The sequence below is a fragment of the Rhamphochromis longiceps genome, linkage group LG6 (assembly GCF_057381845.1).
Source record: "Rhamphochromis longiceps isolate RC_006_pf linkage group LG6, R_longiceps_female_GT1.1, whole genome shotgun sequence".
NCBI classification, from domain to species: Eukaryota; Metazoa; Chordata; class Actinopteri; order Cichliformes; family Cichlidae; genus Rhamphochromis; species Rhamphochromis longiceps.
Window position 1 is genome coordinate 31,625,431 of NC_140562.1, and position 16,240 is coordinate 31,641,670.

General features: G+C 39.4%; 2 protein-coding genes across 3 annotated transcripts; one reads left to right on the forward strand and one right to left on the reverse strand.

Moving 5' to 3' along the window:
• Positions 1 to 4,052: 4,052 nt before the first annotated feature.
• On the reverse strand, positions 4,053 to 12,402 carry LOC146668334 (N-acetylmuramoyl-L-alanine amidase-like). Of its 2 annotated transcripts, none has more exons than XM_085410228.1 (4): positions 11,690 to 12,170; positions 10,097 to 10,957; positions 8,587 to 8,797; positions 4,053 to 8,009 (listed from the first exon to the last, which is right to left on the reverse strand). In XM_085410228.1, exons 1-4 carry the CDS (start codon positions 11,760 to 11,762, stop codon positions 7,706 to 7,708), a joined length of 1,449 nt encoding a protein of 482 aa, XP_085266354.1. In that variant the 5' UTR covers positions 11,763 to 12,170; the 3' UTR covers positions 4,053 to 7,705. The 2 variants fall into 2 exon arrangements, with proteins under 2 accessions (XP_085266354.1, XP_085266353.1); XM_085410227.1 differs by lacking the exon at positions 11,690 to 12,170 and adding an exon at positions 12,229 to 12,402 and having other exon boundaries at positions 4,058 to 8,009.
• Positions 12,403 to 12,507: 105 nt separating this feature from the next.
• On the forward strand, positions 12,508 to 15,634 carry trappc5 (trafficking protein particle complex subunit 5). The gene is made up of 3 exons (XM_085410229.1): positions 12,508 to 12,606; positions 12,797 to 13,083; positions 14,552 to 15,634. The coding sequence occupies exons 2-3, from the start codon at positions 12,814 to 12,816 to the stop codon at positions 14,846 to 14,848; spliced, it is 567 nt and encodes a 188-aa protein (XP_085266355.1). The 5' UTR covers positions 12,508 to 12,606; positions 12,797 to 12,813; the 3' UTR covers positions 14,849 to 15,634.
• Positions 15,635 to 16,240: the final 606 nt, after the last annotated feature.

Consider the following 16,240-nt stretch of genomic DNA (forward strand, 5'->3'; position numbering starts at 1 on the left):
TAATTTGATTTTACTCAATTGTGTTCAGAAGATTTCTTCACACCACACGTACCCGACTGTTGTGGTAATTTTGTTTTTATTGAAACCGAAAACAAAAAATACAGACAACTTTGTCTAAAGTCATGAATCATCATTTTTGTTCAACTCTTTGAATCAACGCTGACAGCCTGCACTTCAGTCACATACTAATCTGAATTTCAGTGGGGTTGTATACAGAGGCAAAACCACAAAATCTGTTTTTGTCCAGCAAATTATGGACCGAACTGTTTAAAGTAAGTACTTAAAATTAACATGATGTTGTTCATACTTAAGAAGAGATCTTTACCATTTGGTTATGCATGGCATGCAAAGATATTTCAAAATTTACATTAGTATGTTTTAGAAATAGGGCAGTAAATAACGTCTCTGCAAGCCTCCCACTGGTCCTAACATGTGGTCAAAACACCCTCGGTGTTAAATTGTGCAAGAAACAGGAAGTGATGGACGACGACCCTTTGAACTTTTACGATGCTTCTGAAACATGGTTTAAATCCTGGGCAGTTCCTTGTATTTCAAAACTAATGCTTGCAAAAACACTATTAGCAATATTGCCACAGTGATCAGCATGTGTTTACAAATGTTTTCATTTCATTTCATTTTTGAGATTTTTTGAGATTTTCTAGTTAATTAAAAGCACCGAGGCCAAAAGAGAGCGCCGTGTAGCTCAGTGGAGCCTGGAGATGCACCTCTGTTTACACACACACACACACAGGCACAAAGTGGACAGTAGTTTGAGTGATTTTGGCCTGGGTTTATTTTCAGGTATGCAAGATTGTGACAAATCCTTTTAGAATGTCATGTTTCTGTCATAGTTATCTCCACCATGGAGGTTATGTTTTTGGTAGCAATCGCATGTGCATCATTCTGTTTCTACACACAATAGTGGAAAACGTTTTGAATGAATTCTGATTCAGCTTTGTAAGAGTGCAGATTGAGGTCATGTTATCAATTTGTTCAAATTTGTCTTAAAGCCACCAAAGTCTTAAAAGTCAACTTCATGATTTATTGGTTGAAAAATAACACAAAAAAACTACAACTTAGAAATGATTCTTACAAGTGTCATGTCTATTATCATATAGAAAGTACTGTGTAAAATTTTAAATATACTACATTTGACCTTTGACCTCTCGTTGAAGGTCAATAGATTGATTCAAAGGTCAAAATGAGACATTTTTAGGTTATTAAAACTGGCTCTTACTGCCATTGTTTGTATTGAAAAAATGGGGAATGATCTATGACAGCGGTCCCCAACCCCCGGGCCACGAGTCGTTTGGTACCGGGCCGCGAGAGTTGAGGCTCGGGTGTGAAATTTATGGTGTTCAGGGTTTTTATCATTAACTCGGTTTCCCTGGGTCTTTTCCCGGGTTGTAGTTGTGCGTCTTATTTTGAAAGAAATATCTACACGTTACCATAGCGACCAGAGAGCATTAAGGGGCAGAGAGGAGGATGTTACTCTCAATGTTGTTGGCGCATTTCAGGAGGACGCTGCTAATAAAGTTACACAATTACACAGTGAATTTGCCTTTATTAATATATTTACAAAATACTACAGTTTTTGTCTTGGCCGTGTCATTTTATTTTGTTGTATTTATCCGCGACACCTTAAAGGCCGGTCCGTGAAAATATTGTCTGACATTAAACCGGTCCGTGGTGCAGAAAAGGTTGGGGACCGCTGATCTATGAGGATTTTAACTATCGCGTTATGTTATATTGGCTTTGTTATTACTTTTTTTTAACCACATAAAGTTGTGTTAAATATGTTTTTCAATTGATTTTTATTACTAAACGGGTGAAATGAATATTACACATGTATTATAGCCACATAAATTATAAAATATATATTAAAAAAACTCTACCTTAATCCTGTCTGGGATATTAAAATGAATTTAAACGGGTCAAATAACAAAAGCCTGCAGTTTTCACTTGCTTTTACTGAACTACAAACATAAAAAACAAAAACAGGTAACAGCTGACGGCGAGCCACACACACAGGCGCCATCTTGACTATCTGACATCTCAGAGCATATTTATAAAGAAGAAGGAAAATGAATCTAAACAAAATACAAAAATATTCCTATAAAAGTAAATACGACTAACAGAGTGTGTAGTTCTAATGCATTTCTGAAATCTAAAAGAAGTCATCTTATCCATATTGTCAGCTAGCCAAACAATCTTTTTCTGTTATAAAGATATCTGAGACCTGCTGGAGTCTCGAGCTACTTTTATTTTTGTTAATAAATGCTTTATAAAGCATAAATAGTCCTCATTTGACATGAGCTCACACAAAATACTTAATTCACTTGTAACTGCCTGAATTAACCATGAATTACAATATGAAATAACTATTAATGAAACCTTTATCAACACACTCACAAAAAGCTTATAAAACTTTATAAATGCTCAATTAACTGCTTATTAATAACTTACTAATGCTTAATAGTGTGACATTATTATAAAGTGCTATATGAGTCACTCAAAACAAAATGATTCATAAACTTCCAAAAACTCAAAGCCCGGGTCCAAAACCTCAGCTTTCATGTCTCCCTGAGCTCAAAGAGAAGGGTTAGCGATATAAAACTCACTAATATGATCTCTGGCTGTGCAGCACCACCCTCTGGTTAAACTGTGTTTTTGCAAGGGAATACACTGTGCTAGCTGTACCGATCAAATGTATTACTGCGGCTTTGGCTGTACTCTTACCTGTAATTCATTAATGTGTGATATTATGTGCACATTTATTTAAAGCTAGATTTATCTTATGTAAATGTAATCATTACACCTCAAGGTTACTTAGCATATTTGATACATGTGGTATTTTTTGTTTAGTTTTTATAATTTGTTTTGTTCAGTTTTTTTCCTAGTATAAGTAGTTTGAGGTATACTAATACTAATATTAGTAATATTTGTTTGTTTGGCTGGTGAAGGAAGTTCAGTATTAAAACTCTTACTTATTTAGAAACTCCCAGCCCCCAAACAGAGAACGTTGTCTGCCCATGTGAGCACAGAAGTCCAAGGTCTATGTGTGGATGGACTTTGGTTTTCTCCTCTACAGCACACAGAAACAGAACTTTGACACAGACTGGCAAAACTACAGGATTTAATTACACCTCTCACTCTAATAGCAGTGGAGCAGCTTCTGTGTCAAATAAATGATCACAACCCAGATGCCACCTTAGCACCACTGCAATTAAAAACCTTTTATTACTGTTACACAACTCTTAATTAGTGATACAGCATAATGAGCTCTGCCAACACCCTCATTTGTGTCGTGTTTATGTGCTGCTGCTATCCCTCCTGCAGACAGAAATATAGAAGTGTGCTGCATGTACAAGTTCCAGTAAAACTACTGCACCAGTAAGGAAAGCAGATATTGGCTATAAAATCCACCAAGGTCCTTGCGACAGGACAGAGATGTTTTCAGTGTCTCAGAATTAAATGGGATGAATGTAAAATGACGATAAGAAGTGCTCCAAACAAAAAACACTTAACTGAACATATCCAATAACCTGTAAAAGCCCCTGAACAACGCCCCGGATTAATCCAATCTATACACATAATTATGTTTAGTTATTTTTTTTAATACTGTACATAATTCGTTGTTTTATGGTTTTCTCAGATGCACTAATTGGCTTAAACCTATAGATGGTGCTGATGTCTTCTACAGAGTAACCACGAAAGAATGAAACAGAAACATGTTTAAACAACAGCTGACGTGTTTCAGGGCTGCTGATACTCTTTGATAAATTCTTAATGGTTCAATGAGTCACACTAGGACTCCAAGTCTGTCTTTGAATTTGACACCACATACAGTCCATTCCTAAATTTTGTTTACACATTTTCACTATCCATCCATCCGTTCATTCTCTTCCACTTATCCTTGTCAGGGTCACGGATGGAAGCTGGAGCCTATCCCAGCTGTCTTAGGGCGAGACGCATTTCCACTAATCAAACAAATGTTAATATTAAACAGATATTAATTTGATTAAATTTTATATTTTATTTATATAGCACCAAATCACAAAAACAGTCACTCCAAGATCCCAACAATGAAATGGCCCCCTTTAAACAAACACTTGGCAACCGTAGGAAGTAGAAACTCCCTTTTAATAGGAAGAAACCTCCGGCAGAACCAGCTTCAGGGAGGGGCAGACGTCTGCCACGACTGGCTGGGGGTGAGGAGAGGAAGACGGGACAAAAGGCATGCTGTTGAAGACAGGCAGAGCTTAATAATAACTAATGATTCATCTCTGCTGTAAGGTTTTTCCATTTGTGGATAATAGCTCTCACTGTGGTTTGCTGGAGTCCCGATGACCTAGAAATAACTTTGTAACTCTTTCCAGACTGGTTACAACTTTGTTTCTCATCTGGTTTGAGTTTCTCTAGATTGTGGCATGATGTGTTGCTCTTTCAGATCCTTTCGCCTACTTTACATAGTCAGACAGCTTCTATTTCCATGATTTTTTCATTGAACAGGTCTTGCAGTAATCAGGCCCAGGTGTGGCTGATGAGACTGTTTTGTTGCATAATCTTTATCAAAAGCTTTCTCCTGTCACACAGACTGGCGAGCTGTTGGTGCTGATGTCTCTCTGGGTTCACTGTCTCAACAGCTGCACTGTGAAGCCATAGCTACTTTAGTGTTTTCCTCTGGAAAGCTTTTTGCAGCGTTCATATGATGGACTTTACACAGTAAACAATCTGTCAGATCAGGTTATTTAACGTCAGCATGAGGAGAAATGGGTCAGTTTAAAGTGCAGAAGCATGAGAAAACATGCTCATGGGATTCTGTTGGTCCCAGCAAAAGTGAGTGACCTGTTGAAATCAAGTTGCATAGATTTTTACACCTGTGTTTTCTTTTCTTTCTTTTTTTTTTCCAAAGAAACACACAATAGACATCGATTTCATTAACGTAATTTCAATAAATACAGAAATTAATTTACCAATGACATTTTGACTGAGGTCTATGACCTCTTAATGGAATAGCATTCATTAAAAATGTTAAACATGCAGCACAAATCTACAGTTTTGGGCCATAAACTAGTCATTCTGAATCAAAAAAGAAAAAGAGACACCCACGAGTGTTACTGTCACTGTCCTGGGTCAGTGACCCAGTGTTTTGGTTTGTTTCATTATTATTATTATTATGATCAATCTTTGGTTTCATCTTGGTTTATTACTACCAGTGTTTTGGTTTTTTGTATTTTAAGCTCCCTCTGTTCTGTCCAGTTTGTCTCTGTGCCTGTCGTGTGCTTCCTGTTTTACTTTAAAAGTCCATGTCTCATGTCAGTGTTTCTGGTTTTGCTTCCCTTGTCTTGTTAAGTCTGATTTCTCCCAGCTGTGTTACCCTCCTGTCCCCCAGTCTCTGAGTACTCCAGTGTGTATTTAAGCCCTGTGTTTTTCTTGCTCTGTGTCGTGTTGTAGCCTCATTTTGCCTGTCTTCCCAGTCTCTGTAGCACCTAGTTTTTTGGTTTCTTGTTTTCCAGTTCCCCGAGTCCCTGGTTTGTCAGTTCTAGTCACTATACTTCGTCTTTTGTTTTCTGTGTTTCCCACAGAAAACTAAGCTGCACTTTCGGGTAATCTTCCTTCTTTTGGGTCCTGCACTTGGGTCCTGCCACACAGCACATCCTGACCGTTACAGCTGTAATAGTGTCACACAGTGGAAATTTGTATTTATCTTCTATATTGATTTTATTCTGATTTTTAGTGTTTATTTATGAGTGTAATTTTTACTTGCATGGTTTTATTCTGTTTCTATTGCATGGTTTTTAGTGTTTTATTTGACATGGTTTTAATCCACTGTGGCGTGGCAGAGCATGGGATATATTAGTTGATAGGGATCACCTGCTGAGGCATGGGTGTGTCCAGAGGTGGCCTATCAGCTGTTTAAAGACCAATTAAAAGCAGGCTAGTGGAGCACTATGAGGAGAGAGGCCCCCGAAATGAGGAGGAATGTGCGAAGGCCACGTGAAAAGAGGGACCCGCTGCCTGATCGTGGGGGTGCGACACCTAATCAGTGTGACGTGGCGACCCAGTCCTGACAGCAAGGAACGGCAACAGTAGGAGACAACACGTGTTTTTGGCAGCAGGGCAGAGGTGTACCTCTACCTGCATTTGTGAGTAGTGTCTACACTGTCGTTCATTGGGTGCAGTCGTGTTGGGTGAGGGTCGCCATGCATATAAGTCAGGGCAGCTTCCGGGACCATTGTTCTGGCCCCTATTTATTTACAGGGCACTGACACGAGGGGAGCCGTGGTGGCATCGCATGACGGATTCGGGTGCAGAACGCGAGCTGGGATGGGATGTGATGGGCCCAGTGAAGGGACAAGAGGAGGATGAGAGGTTCCTCCTCGTCTGCCTGAGACGAGGCTGGCATGGACTCCGCTCTGGAGAAGAAATTCCTGGCCTGCTGGTGGACCCATAATGAACGTGTGGCATAATTACATCAGGGGATTCTTATGAATGTAGAAAATTGTATTTTTACGGGTTTTAGAATTGTTTTTAGTCTTCATGGGGATTTTGGTATACTGACAATATTTTATTACATACATTTTTAAGAGTTGTTGTTGTTGTTGTTGTTATTATTATTATTATTATTATTATTATTATTATTATTATTATTATTATTATTGTTATTATTATTATTATTATTTTCTGCTTCCTGGCCTGGAAATGAACTGTTTCTGATCAGACCTCCCACCATCTCTGTGCCTTGGGTTTCTGACTGGCTTGCTCCCTCCTTGTATTCAAGAACCATCCTCTTTTGTATTACATTCTGGCGCGACTGCTTCAGTATCTGCGTTACAATAGAACAAAACTGACATTTTTAATACGCAGTCACATTAAACACTATTAGACCGTCTCTTTGTTCGTCTCTCTTTAGTGTGTCCGCTTCCTGCAAAATTCAAACAGAATGGAAAATTTTGTTTTGTGAAGACATTTTTTTTTTACTTTCAGACAATTAACAATAACATGATCAGACATGTACTCATAGCACTAATATGTAGCAAAGGTGTATTTTATCATCATCCTCAGTAACGAGTGTTTGTTCCTTATTGGTTTTTCCTGAAAGAAAGAGAAATCTTATTCTCTTGAACTGTTGCTTTTGAGTGCACTAATTTTTATTTGTAACTACATTTACAAATGAATAGCATATATTTTTCTCGAGTTTTAAGGTATCGGCAAGCAGTACTTGAGTAGTTAATACGAAGCATTGCGTACAAAGCAACATTTGTATTTAGCATTATTTGGAATGGATCGTAATGTGAAGCTCGGCCTGAAAACAAATGCAAGCCATCAGTTTTGAATGTTATTTGCCTGTTGAAACCTCCCATCTGAGCCTGCGAGTAGGAACAGTAGGACACGTACTGGCCACACCGTGAGTACTGATAATTAAGACTGTTTATCCACCCATATATCACCCAGAGGACTGATAAATAACATTCATTTGATTGATAATTGGGTGGATAAACATACTGACCAGCTGATTAATAGGTATAGTACATCATGGTACCACTTTGTATGCTGGATCTAAGCAGAATTCATTTCTTTCTGCACTGAACTATGCAAATTTTAAATGTGACCTCTACATTAATAAGATAGAATGATCCAGAGTATAAGACATTTCCAAAAGTAGTGATGAACCTTTGATGACAGAATGCTGCCTGTCCTCTTATTCGCTGAAATGCTCCCAGGTTCTTATTTCTGAAAAGAAGGCGTCTCCAGGGCAGGCGGTGTAGTTCACCACCTGTCTGTGGCCATGGATGATGAAATTGGAAACCAGTCCTCCTCCGTGTAAAGCACATTGGACAAGTCGATGACGTAGCAGGTCCATGGCATAGCGAGATGGCAGGGTGGCAGTGTAGTTACCGATGATTGACACGCCATACCCAATGGCATTGTGTCCCCTGGTGTGAGTGCCGAGATGATGCCAACCCCTACCCTCATAAACGTAGCCGTCAGACCCAACCACAAAGCTGAAAGTGCAAAAATATGAGAGCAGGTGATCAATGGATGAGGTGGATGGTTCCTAGTCTGCAGACAAATAGAGCGAAATGCTGAGAATTTATTCCAGCATATGTGATGAATTTTCAGCAATACAGCGTTTTAACAGCATTCCTGAAAATTCTCCCGCTAATAACATAGATATGAAATATGGCTACTTAAATGAATGTTTTGGCATTTTAGGAATTTTCTGTTGTAGTTTTTTTTTTTTTTTTCCGAATCACCACTCCCATGTTCATTTCCTACCACTTCAAGCACCTGTAAATCTTACAATTTACAAAAATAAAAGTATAAAAACAAGAATTTGTTCAATTAGAAGAATTATTTTTGACAGAATATGACCAGAATTTGACATTTTTACAGGAAAGGCAAACTATAGTGATTAGTTTCAAAGGTCGCTAAAGAGTAGGCAGCACCTGTCTACAGCAGATCCATATTTTGAGGCAGTGACAGTTGTATACATCTGTTGTATACAACTAACAAACACTGCAACAACGTGTAAAAATACATTTCCCTAGATTTCCAATGATTCCTTTAAAGTTTTGTTACCTGTATCCGATGTCAGCCCACCCACGGTCCTCCTGGTGGAAACGCTGCATGGACCTCATGTCACGAGAACAGCTTGGGAAGGATAAGCAGGGTGATGATGGCTCATAAGTATGATGAATGTACAGATACTGGAGGGGAAGAGAGAGCGGGATAGGTGTACCTCGGTGGGGCTTTGCCCCCCACTGACAGCGAGGGATGATTTGAGGGCAGTCTGTGGGTAGGAGGAGACAAGGTGAGGATTAGGAAAGTAATAACACTCCAGACCTTGATAGGCTGCAACAGAACATATGGGCTAGTGTCTAAAAAAAGGTCTTTGTGACAGCTCGGAAATAATGACTCAGTTTGTCCAGCATCAATGAGCTTATTACTTAAACAAGCTTGTTTTTCCAACTGTTTAAGCCCAGTGTAGTGCACACAACATCTTTCTTTAAGGTCTAAAATCTGTCAGTGTTTTTACCAGATGACTGCTTGTGGTTGGTGCAGTTTTTTGGAAATGGAGCTTTGACCTTTGAAACATCCGAAACGTGGGAGTGATGTTTGAAAAACTGATTACAGTTTATAGATTATGAATATAGCAGAGACCTGCCAGAACTGTTCTGACAAATGTGGGACATTTTCAAAAGTGAAATTTGCTTAGAAAGAGGATGGCATAATGTTTGCACCAGGAAGGACTGTGCAGTAAGTCCTTTAGAATAATCTCATGAAATTGTTGTCCACACACTTAATTTTATCAGAGCCAAAAGTCTGAATAATTTGCAAACTTACAGAACTTACATTTCCCACACCAGAAGCAAGGCAGCTAAGCCAAGCATGGACGAATTCCTTTGTAATAACATTTGACTGAATGTGGAAAAACTGAAACATACTTCTTTCAGTCTGTTTTGTAAATGGACTGAAATGTTGAATGTTAACATTTCCAGAATGAACTTGAGCTTCCATGACTAAAAAATTGAATGGTTTGTGTCTTTTTATTCATTTTAAAGTTGAGCCTTTAAAGTATAAAATATCAATGGATCACAGGACCAAGATGACTGAAAACTAAAAAAATACTATAAAAGAAATACCTCTTCCTCTATGAGGCCTAACTATTTAACGGTGGATTTAATCCAGTCTCCACGGGCATAGTGATCACAACATGCAATTGCAGTTAAAAACTTCATAATGAGTTTCATAATAATGTTGGTAAAAGCCTTGCACTATTTCAGTGCTGGCTTTCACTTCAAATTGAGTTTTTTTCGACTGGCCGGCAGCCAAAATACACAAATGTTAACTGAAGTTAAAGATAGTTAAGTAAAAAATATGTTTGAATTTACAAGGTTTTTACGAGTTCATGGTGAGATTACTGTTTAACCTAGTGTGACGTTATCCTCTTTAGATCCTTATCAAAAATATTTGTCTCATAAACAAAAATTTAATTCTGATTATTTTAACTGCAAAGTTTGATGAAAACATCCAGGTTCACTAGACTCTTGCACAAAAGAATGATTAAATGTCTTCATTCATAGCTCACCCCAGTACTTCTTGACAAATGTCTCCAATCCATCTTTCACCGCCTTTCCCACCCCAGTGTCCATAGAAATCCATTCTGTCTTCTCCAGTTTCCAGACCAACGCTAGTGTCTCCATCACCTGGCTGTGAAGATCAACAGACTCTAGGATGGATCTAGAGAGCTCCCTCCTCCTTGGGCTAATCTGACTGCTCACAGCATCCATGCCCTGCCCCTCACTCAGAGTAAAATTGTAGTATCCTCTCAGAATCTCACTGAGGGCCTGTGGCTGTTCAGATGCAGTTAAATTGCTGAGGTCTGTGCCCAGTATAAGGCCATCCATGCCCCCATTGATCATGGCATCGGTGGCTAGAGTGGCAGGCTGAGACAGTTTGAACACCCTGGGGTGCTCCACGTTGTCCCAGCACCCGTCAGGCCCCAAACGGTGAGATGGTGGGAAGTCCTGGAGGCTGAGAAATGATAAGCCCAGTGTCCTGCCGAAGGTGAGAGGGAAGATCCCAGCTGCTGCCACCTCTTCCATCTTGGCGTTCAGTCCTGATTCAATTCCTAGTAATAAGGGTACAAGCGCCACCGTAGTTCCATCTCTTGTGAGAACCACCCCTCGTTCTTCTCCATGGTCCGTCACAATGTGGTGGATGGCCTTATCAAAAAAGCTGAAGGATGAGGTGTTGAGAATGGCCGTCTCCAGGAGGTCAGCATCGCTGAGATTATTGGAAGCGCCCAAGAAATGGATGGTCATCACGTCATCATGGCCTGCAGTCCTCCGCAAGGCCCTGACCAGAGCCAGCGGGGGCAGACCAGGGTTGGAGTGTTCAACCTGCTGCACGGCTTGAATAAAGCCTTCCATGTTACGCAGGTGGACGCCTGACAACAACACAAGCCGAGAAAAGTGCATTAATCCCTCAGTGAATGAAATGTTCAGTTACTTCAGAATGAAACAGTGGTCCTTGCTCAATATTAGTGTAAAGCCGGTTTAGCAAACCATTCATTTATCTGTCTTAACAGCTTATGCAATTTACAGGCATTAGAGTCTGTCTGAAGTGATATAGAGTTCACATCAGCTAAGTTATGAACTGGGGATTAAAGAAGGTGGAAACTGATAGCACGACAAGAGGTTGTTGCCCTATAACTAGCATGACTTCCTCAAATGCTATACAGATGGGAAAGAACTATACCAACACTGAGAGAATGAGTGGAGGAGCTCAAACATACAGCTGAAGCAATGTACATTTAAGATCAGGCATTAGACACACTTCCATAGTATACTGAGTTTGTGCTACCAAATACAGTATATGTCTTTGTCTTACTCTTTTAAGACCTATATTTTGGGAACAGTTGAATAGCCTTTCTAATTGATCAGTTAATAACCCAATACTTAAAGAAAGAGGGAAAGCTTTTTTTTTTAGTTTGAGAAAGAAAGGAAAGAGAGAAAATTCCCGATTACAGATAACAAGGAACAAGTGAGTCAAAACACATCAGGTTGCCCAAAGAGAAAATATTCCTTATCAACATGCCAAGCAGGTACACTGTGGCCTGTAATGGAAATTCTAATGCAAGATAACTGAATGCTTGCATGTTTTAAATAACTGCGCTTACCTGTCGGCCTGCTGTAGACAGTAACAAGGTAAAATAAAGTCAGAAGAAAAAATGTGAGTCCACAGAAAGCCATTCTGCATCTCCCGGTTAGTGCTTCTTAAATCGTTTTATTGTTTTATTTTTATTCTTGCAAAACAAATGAACCTAAACAGTGAAATTGAAAGAATCTCTGCAATAATCCAAAATGTGTGGGGCTCCCTCACTTGTCTAGGTGTATTTAAGTAGGTGTACGTGCATGACAGCAGTGCTCTGTCTCAGAGGGAAGAGTACTCTCTGTACACAGATGGCCCCAAATATTGATTTAACCTACAGCACATCAAAGAGCAAAATTTCTCTTCCATTTATTTCAGTTTTCATCACAAATTTATTTTATTATTATTATTATTATTATTATTATATTATTTATGTTTCACTTTTTTTTTTACTTCATGCAGTTTCCTTTGTATATGCCTGGACAAAAACAATAGAAGCGAGGGATAAAGTCAGTTATGGTTAATGTTTACAGTCCCCTGTAATATGTACGTCTGATATGTGCTCACCTGTGCCGGGAAACAGCTTAGTCACATGAACAAACAAATAGACGTGGACTTGGTGGCAAAAAACAACACAAGCTGATTTGGTTTGTATTGTATGGTTATTCATACAATCATGTACATTTAGGTTTGTTAAACCAAAATCTTGAATTAACTTTCTAATTTTGATTGACTACAAGTCACACACACACACACACACACACACACACACACACTTTGCAGTCAAATTAGCTAGCTACCCCGCCGAAAAGCAATAAATAAATCCCTCGTGGACTTCGTGGACTCCATAGCTGTGAATCGATCGGTGAGGTCATGTGACAAGTTACGTTTTTAATAAACAGGAAGTACTCAAACCTTAACAACTCAGGTGTAGGAAGTGATCGGGTGAGTGTTGATTATAGTCTTAAAGAAAGCTGAGTTGAAAGATACTAATTTTAATAACTGAATAATTTTCGTAAATGTCATATTTGTGTTTCTCGCGTGCCTGTAGCACCTTGGTTAGCATTAGCAGTTAGCCTGTAGTTAGTTGCAGCCTCACTAACAATAATAATCTCCTCGGTGTTTCCTCTTACAGCTGTCCGTTAAATCATAATGGAGGCTCGCTTCACCAGAGGCAAGTCAGCTATTCTCGAGAGGCCTTTGAGCCGGCCGAAAACCGAGGTGAGCGTGAGCGCCTTCACCCTGCTCTTCTCAGAGGTGGTGCAGTACTGCCAGAGCCGTGTGTACTCGGTGTCCGAGCTGCAGGCTCGCCTAGCGGAGCTGGGGCAGCGAGTGGGAGGCAGCCTACTGGACGTGCTAGTGCTGAGGGAGAAAAACGGCAAGAGGGAGACCAAAGTGCTAAACATACTGCTGTTCATCAAGGTATACTGTGTGTGTGTGTGTGTGTGTGTGTGTGTGTGTGTGTGTGTGTGTGTGTCAGGATTTCATTCAGACCGCTCACAAAGATCTTCCTCACTAACTAATAATAACTTTGCAATGATGAATATTAAAATCAAGCATATATTAGTGTAAATACAGCTCCACATAATACTTGCTGTGAATGCAGAACATCAGCAGTAGGGATGGGTGTCATTTAGGTTTTATCCGATTCCAGTGCCAAACCGGTACTTTTGAAACTGTGCCGGTGCTTAAACTGTGCTCGAACCGGTGCTTAAAGAATCAAGAACACAAACTTTGTCCAAAAACCTCTCATGTTTAGCTGGGGGGTTTTTTTTTTGTAAAAAGATAACAATGTTAGCCTTTTCTGCAGCTATAGGGCATATATGGTATCACTCTTGGCTGGAAGCAGTGCTTAAACAATGAAAAAAACACAAACTTTGTCCAAAAACCTCTCATGTTTAGCTGTTTTCCACTTTTTCTTTGGTCATTTTAGCCTTTTTGGCCAGGGTGAAGGGAGTATCTGCCATCAAAAAGGAGACAGCCGCATGTAACTACGACGGTGTTTGCTAGTTCACCTTACATGCATTAATTTAATAACGTGGTTAGCCTACACAATGTAAATTACACACGAACAACATTAAGCTACTCGCCCAGAGAAGAACAGCTGCTGCTGCCATCATCATCCGTCATCATTTCTGCTACACTGGCAGGGCTAGGGGCCAGGACTCTACTCTTCGGGTTCTTGCTAACTCCGGGTCCGAGGCACCACTTCCCGCAGTAGATGTACTCGATGTGAGGTCTCACAACAAGCTATCAAATACGACGCATTTCTCAGCTTTTAAAAAAAACGCTATGCGTCGCCAGGTTCGTCGTCAGATTCGAGGTGTTACCTCCTTTGCACAGTATCAGCTTAAAGCACTTGTTGCAGGCTGCTGAGTTTGCATCTTTTGCTGACTGTTTGCAGACTGTCTTTGTGTTTGCTGATTCAGCAAAACCTAAAACTCCAGTCTGAGATGAGGGATATCATAATGTTACACCAGGTGATCATTTGAGTTCATATGTAAATATATTCATTAATCTGCTTAGTTCGGGCTCAGTGCTGAATTTTAATTGCTCATGAGATGACTGCATGTTAGAGCTCTGAAAGATTAAAACTGTTCATCACTGTCTGTCCCATGTTGCGTAACAGACACATGGAAATTACATTAGTTTTTGCATAAACAAAGGTAAAATAGATCTTGGCACTATTTAAATGACTAATTTTGCCATTTTCTTTTAAATTTTTATCTCAGTTGTGTTATCTTTGTTATGCCTCTACCTTTAGCTGCAGAAAAAAGTCATTGCCTGTCACTTTGCACACTTTCTCCCAAAGCAAATAAAGTAATTTTTTTTGGATTGCACATGTTTTGTGCATCCCCTGTCATCCTGTCATTTTCTTTGTCCTTCTCAGGTATCTGTGTGGAGAGCACTCTTTGGTAAGGAAGCAGACAAGCTTGAGCAAGCCAACGACGATGACAAGACTTACTACATCATAGAGAAGGAGCCCCTCGTCAACACCTACATCTCTGTTCCCAAGGAGAACAGCACCTTAAACTGCGCGGCCTTCACGGGAGGGATCATAGAGGCCATTCTCACCCACAGCGGCTTCCCTGCCAAGGTCACCGTCCACTGGCACAAGGGCACCACGCTCATGATAAAGTTCGATGAGGCTGTCATCGCTAGAGACAAAGTACTGGAAGGAAGATAGGAGGGAGTTGGATAAATGGCTGGAGACTTGTCGTCATTATGGATTCTCAGGATTCAAGTGGTATTAAAATTCACGTTCAACTATAAAACGAGTTCTTTATGTTAGAGAAGCAGGATTAACAAAGCTGTGAAGAACATGACTTTACAGCCTTTCAGTGGAGGTTGAGATTTGGGAGGAGTTCAGAATGTAAACAAAACACTACAAGCTCTTTATTTAAAGCCTTTGTTGCTCTAGTGCTCTTAAAAAAGGGGTTTTGTTTTACCGCACAATGTAGACCGACATCAGCAGCTCCCAAACCAAACAGCTGATAGAAAATGTCCCATTTCCTCATATTAGCTAAAGTTAGTGACTGAATCTGTGTTGGCAGGCCTGATGTCAGCACAGGTGTCCACATGTTTGTACTGCAGGGTCACCGCAATGCTGCTACCTCGACCTATTCAAGAGGTGAGGCAGCGGCTTTGCGGTTAGCATGTGTTTATGCTAAATAATGTTTGTACATGCATTTTGTTATTATAAAATATAAGTAAATGTATAAGAAAATGTTTGGGAATGGATGTTTTTTTCTGTCTTTTTTTTATTTTTTACTTTTTGGTATTTATAAAAGAAACTGTGGTGGTTTCACCAGAAACTAGAAAATTCAGTATTGGTAAACCAGGGAGGGGCAGTGAGTCATTTGTCTCAGAAAGAAAATAAAAGCACTGCTCTTGTTTCTTAAACTCACAAATATGAAAGTAAATGCTGTGCTGTGAAAAAAGCATTGACCCATTTCCTTATTTCTTCATTTCTCCTCATTTCTCTTTTTTTTTTTTTTTTTTTTTTTTTTTTGCATATTCGTCACATGTTCGTCACAAAATGTAATAATTTTAAAAAAAAAATCGTATTTAATTGGGTTATATTTGTTATATTAAATTTTTAAAAATTTGATGATCGCAAACATGCCAGCATGACAAAAGTACAACTGAAAGTTAGAACGGGATAAAAGAATTTCCACAGCACGGAAGGTGGTAAATGGTAGAGTCAGGTGCCGAGGGTGGCCCTTTTTTAGCCAGTAATCCTTATTAAAACAAATTAAATTTGTACTGCATTCAGTTAATTTTCACATGTTCACTTTTTTTGCGGACAAGGCTTTGTCTAATTATCGCTAACGAGAGTGTTACTGCCCAAATCAGACAGGGATTGGAGTCCCTTTCGTCAATCATAAAAGCTTATTAATGGAATCTTTTTCATCATGCTTTTTTTTTTTTTTTTTTTTTTTTTTTTTTTTTTTTTTTAACCAGTGTTTTGATGCTCACATCAACTCTTTGAACCACTCTTGTTTTCCATTTAAGAAATACTGTTAAACTCAGGACTGTTGCCTTGAAAGCTGCCCCCAAGACCTTATGGAAATAGTCC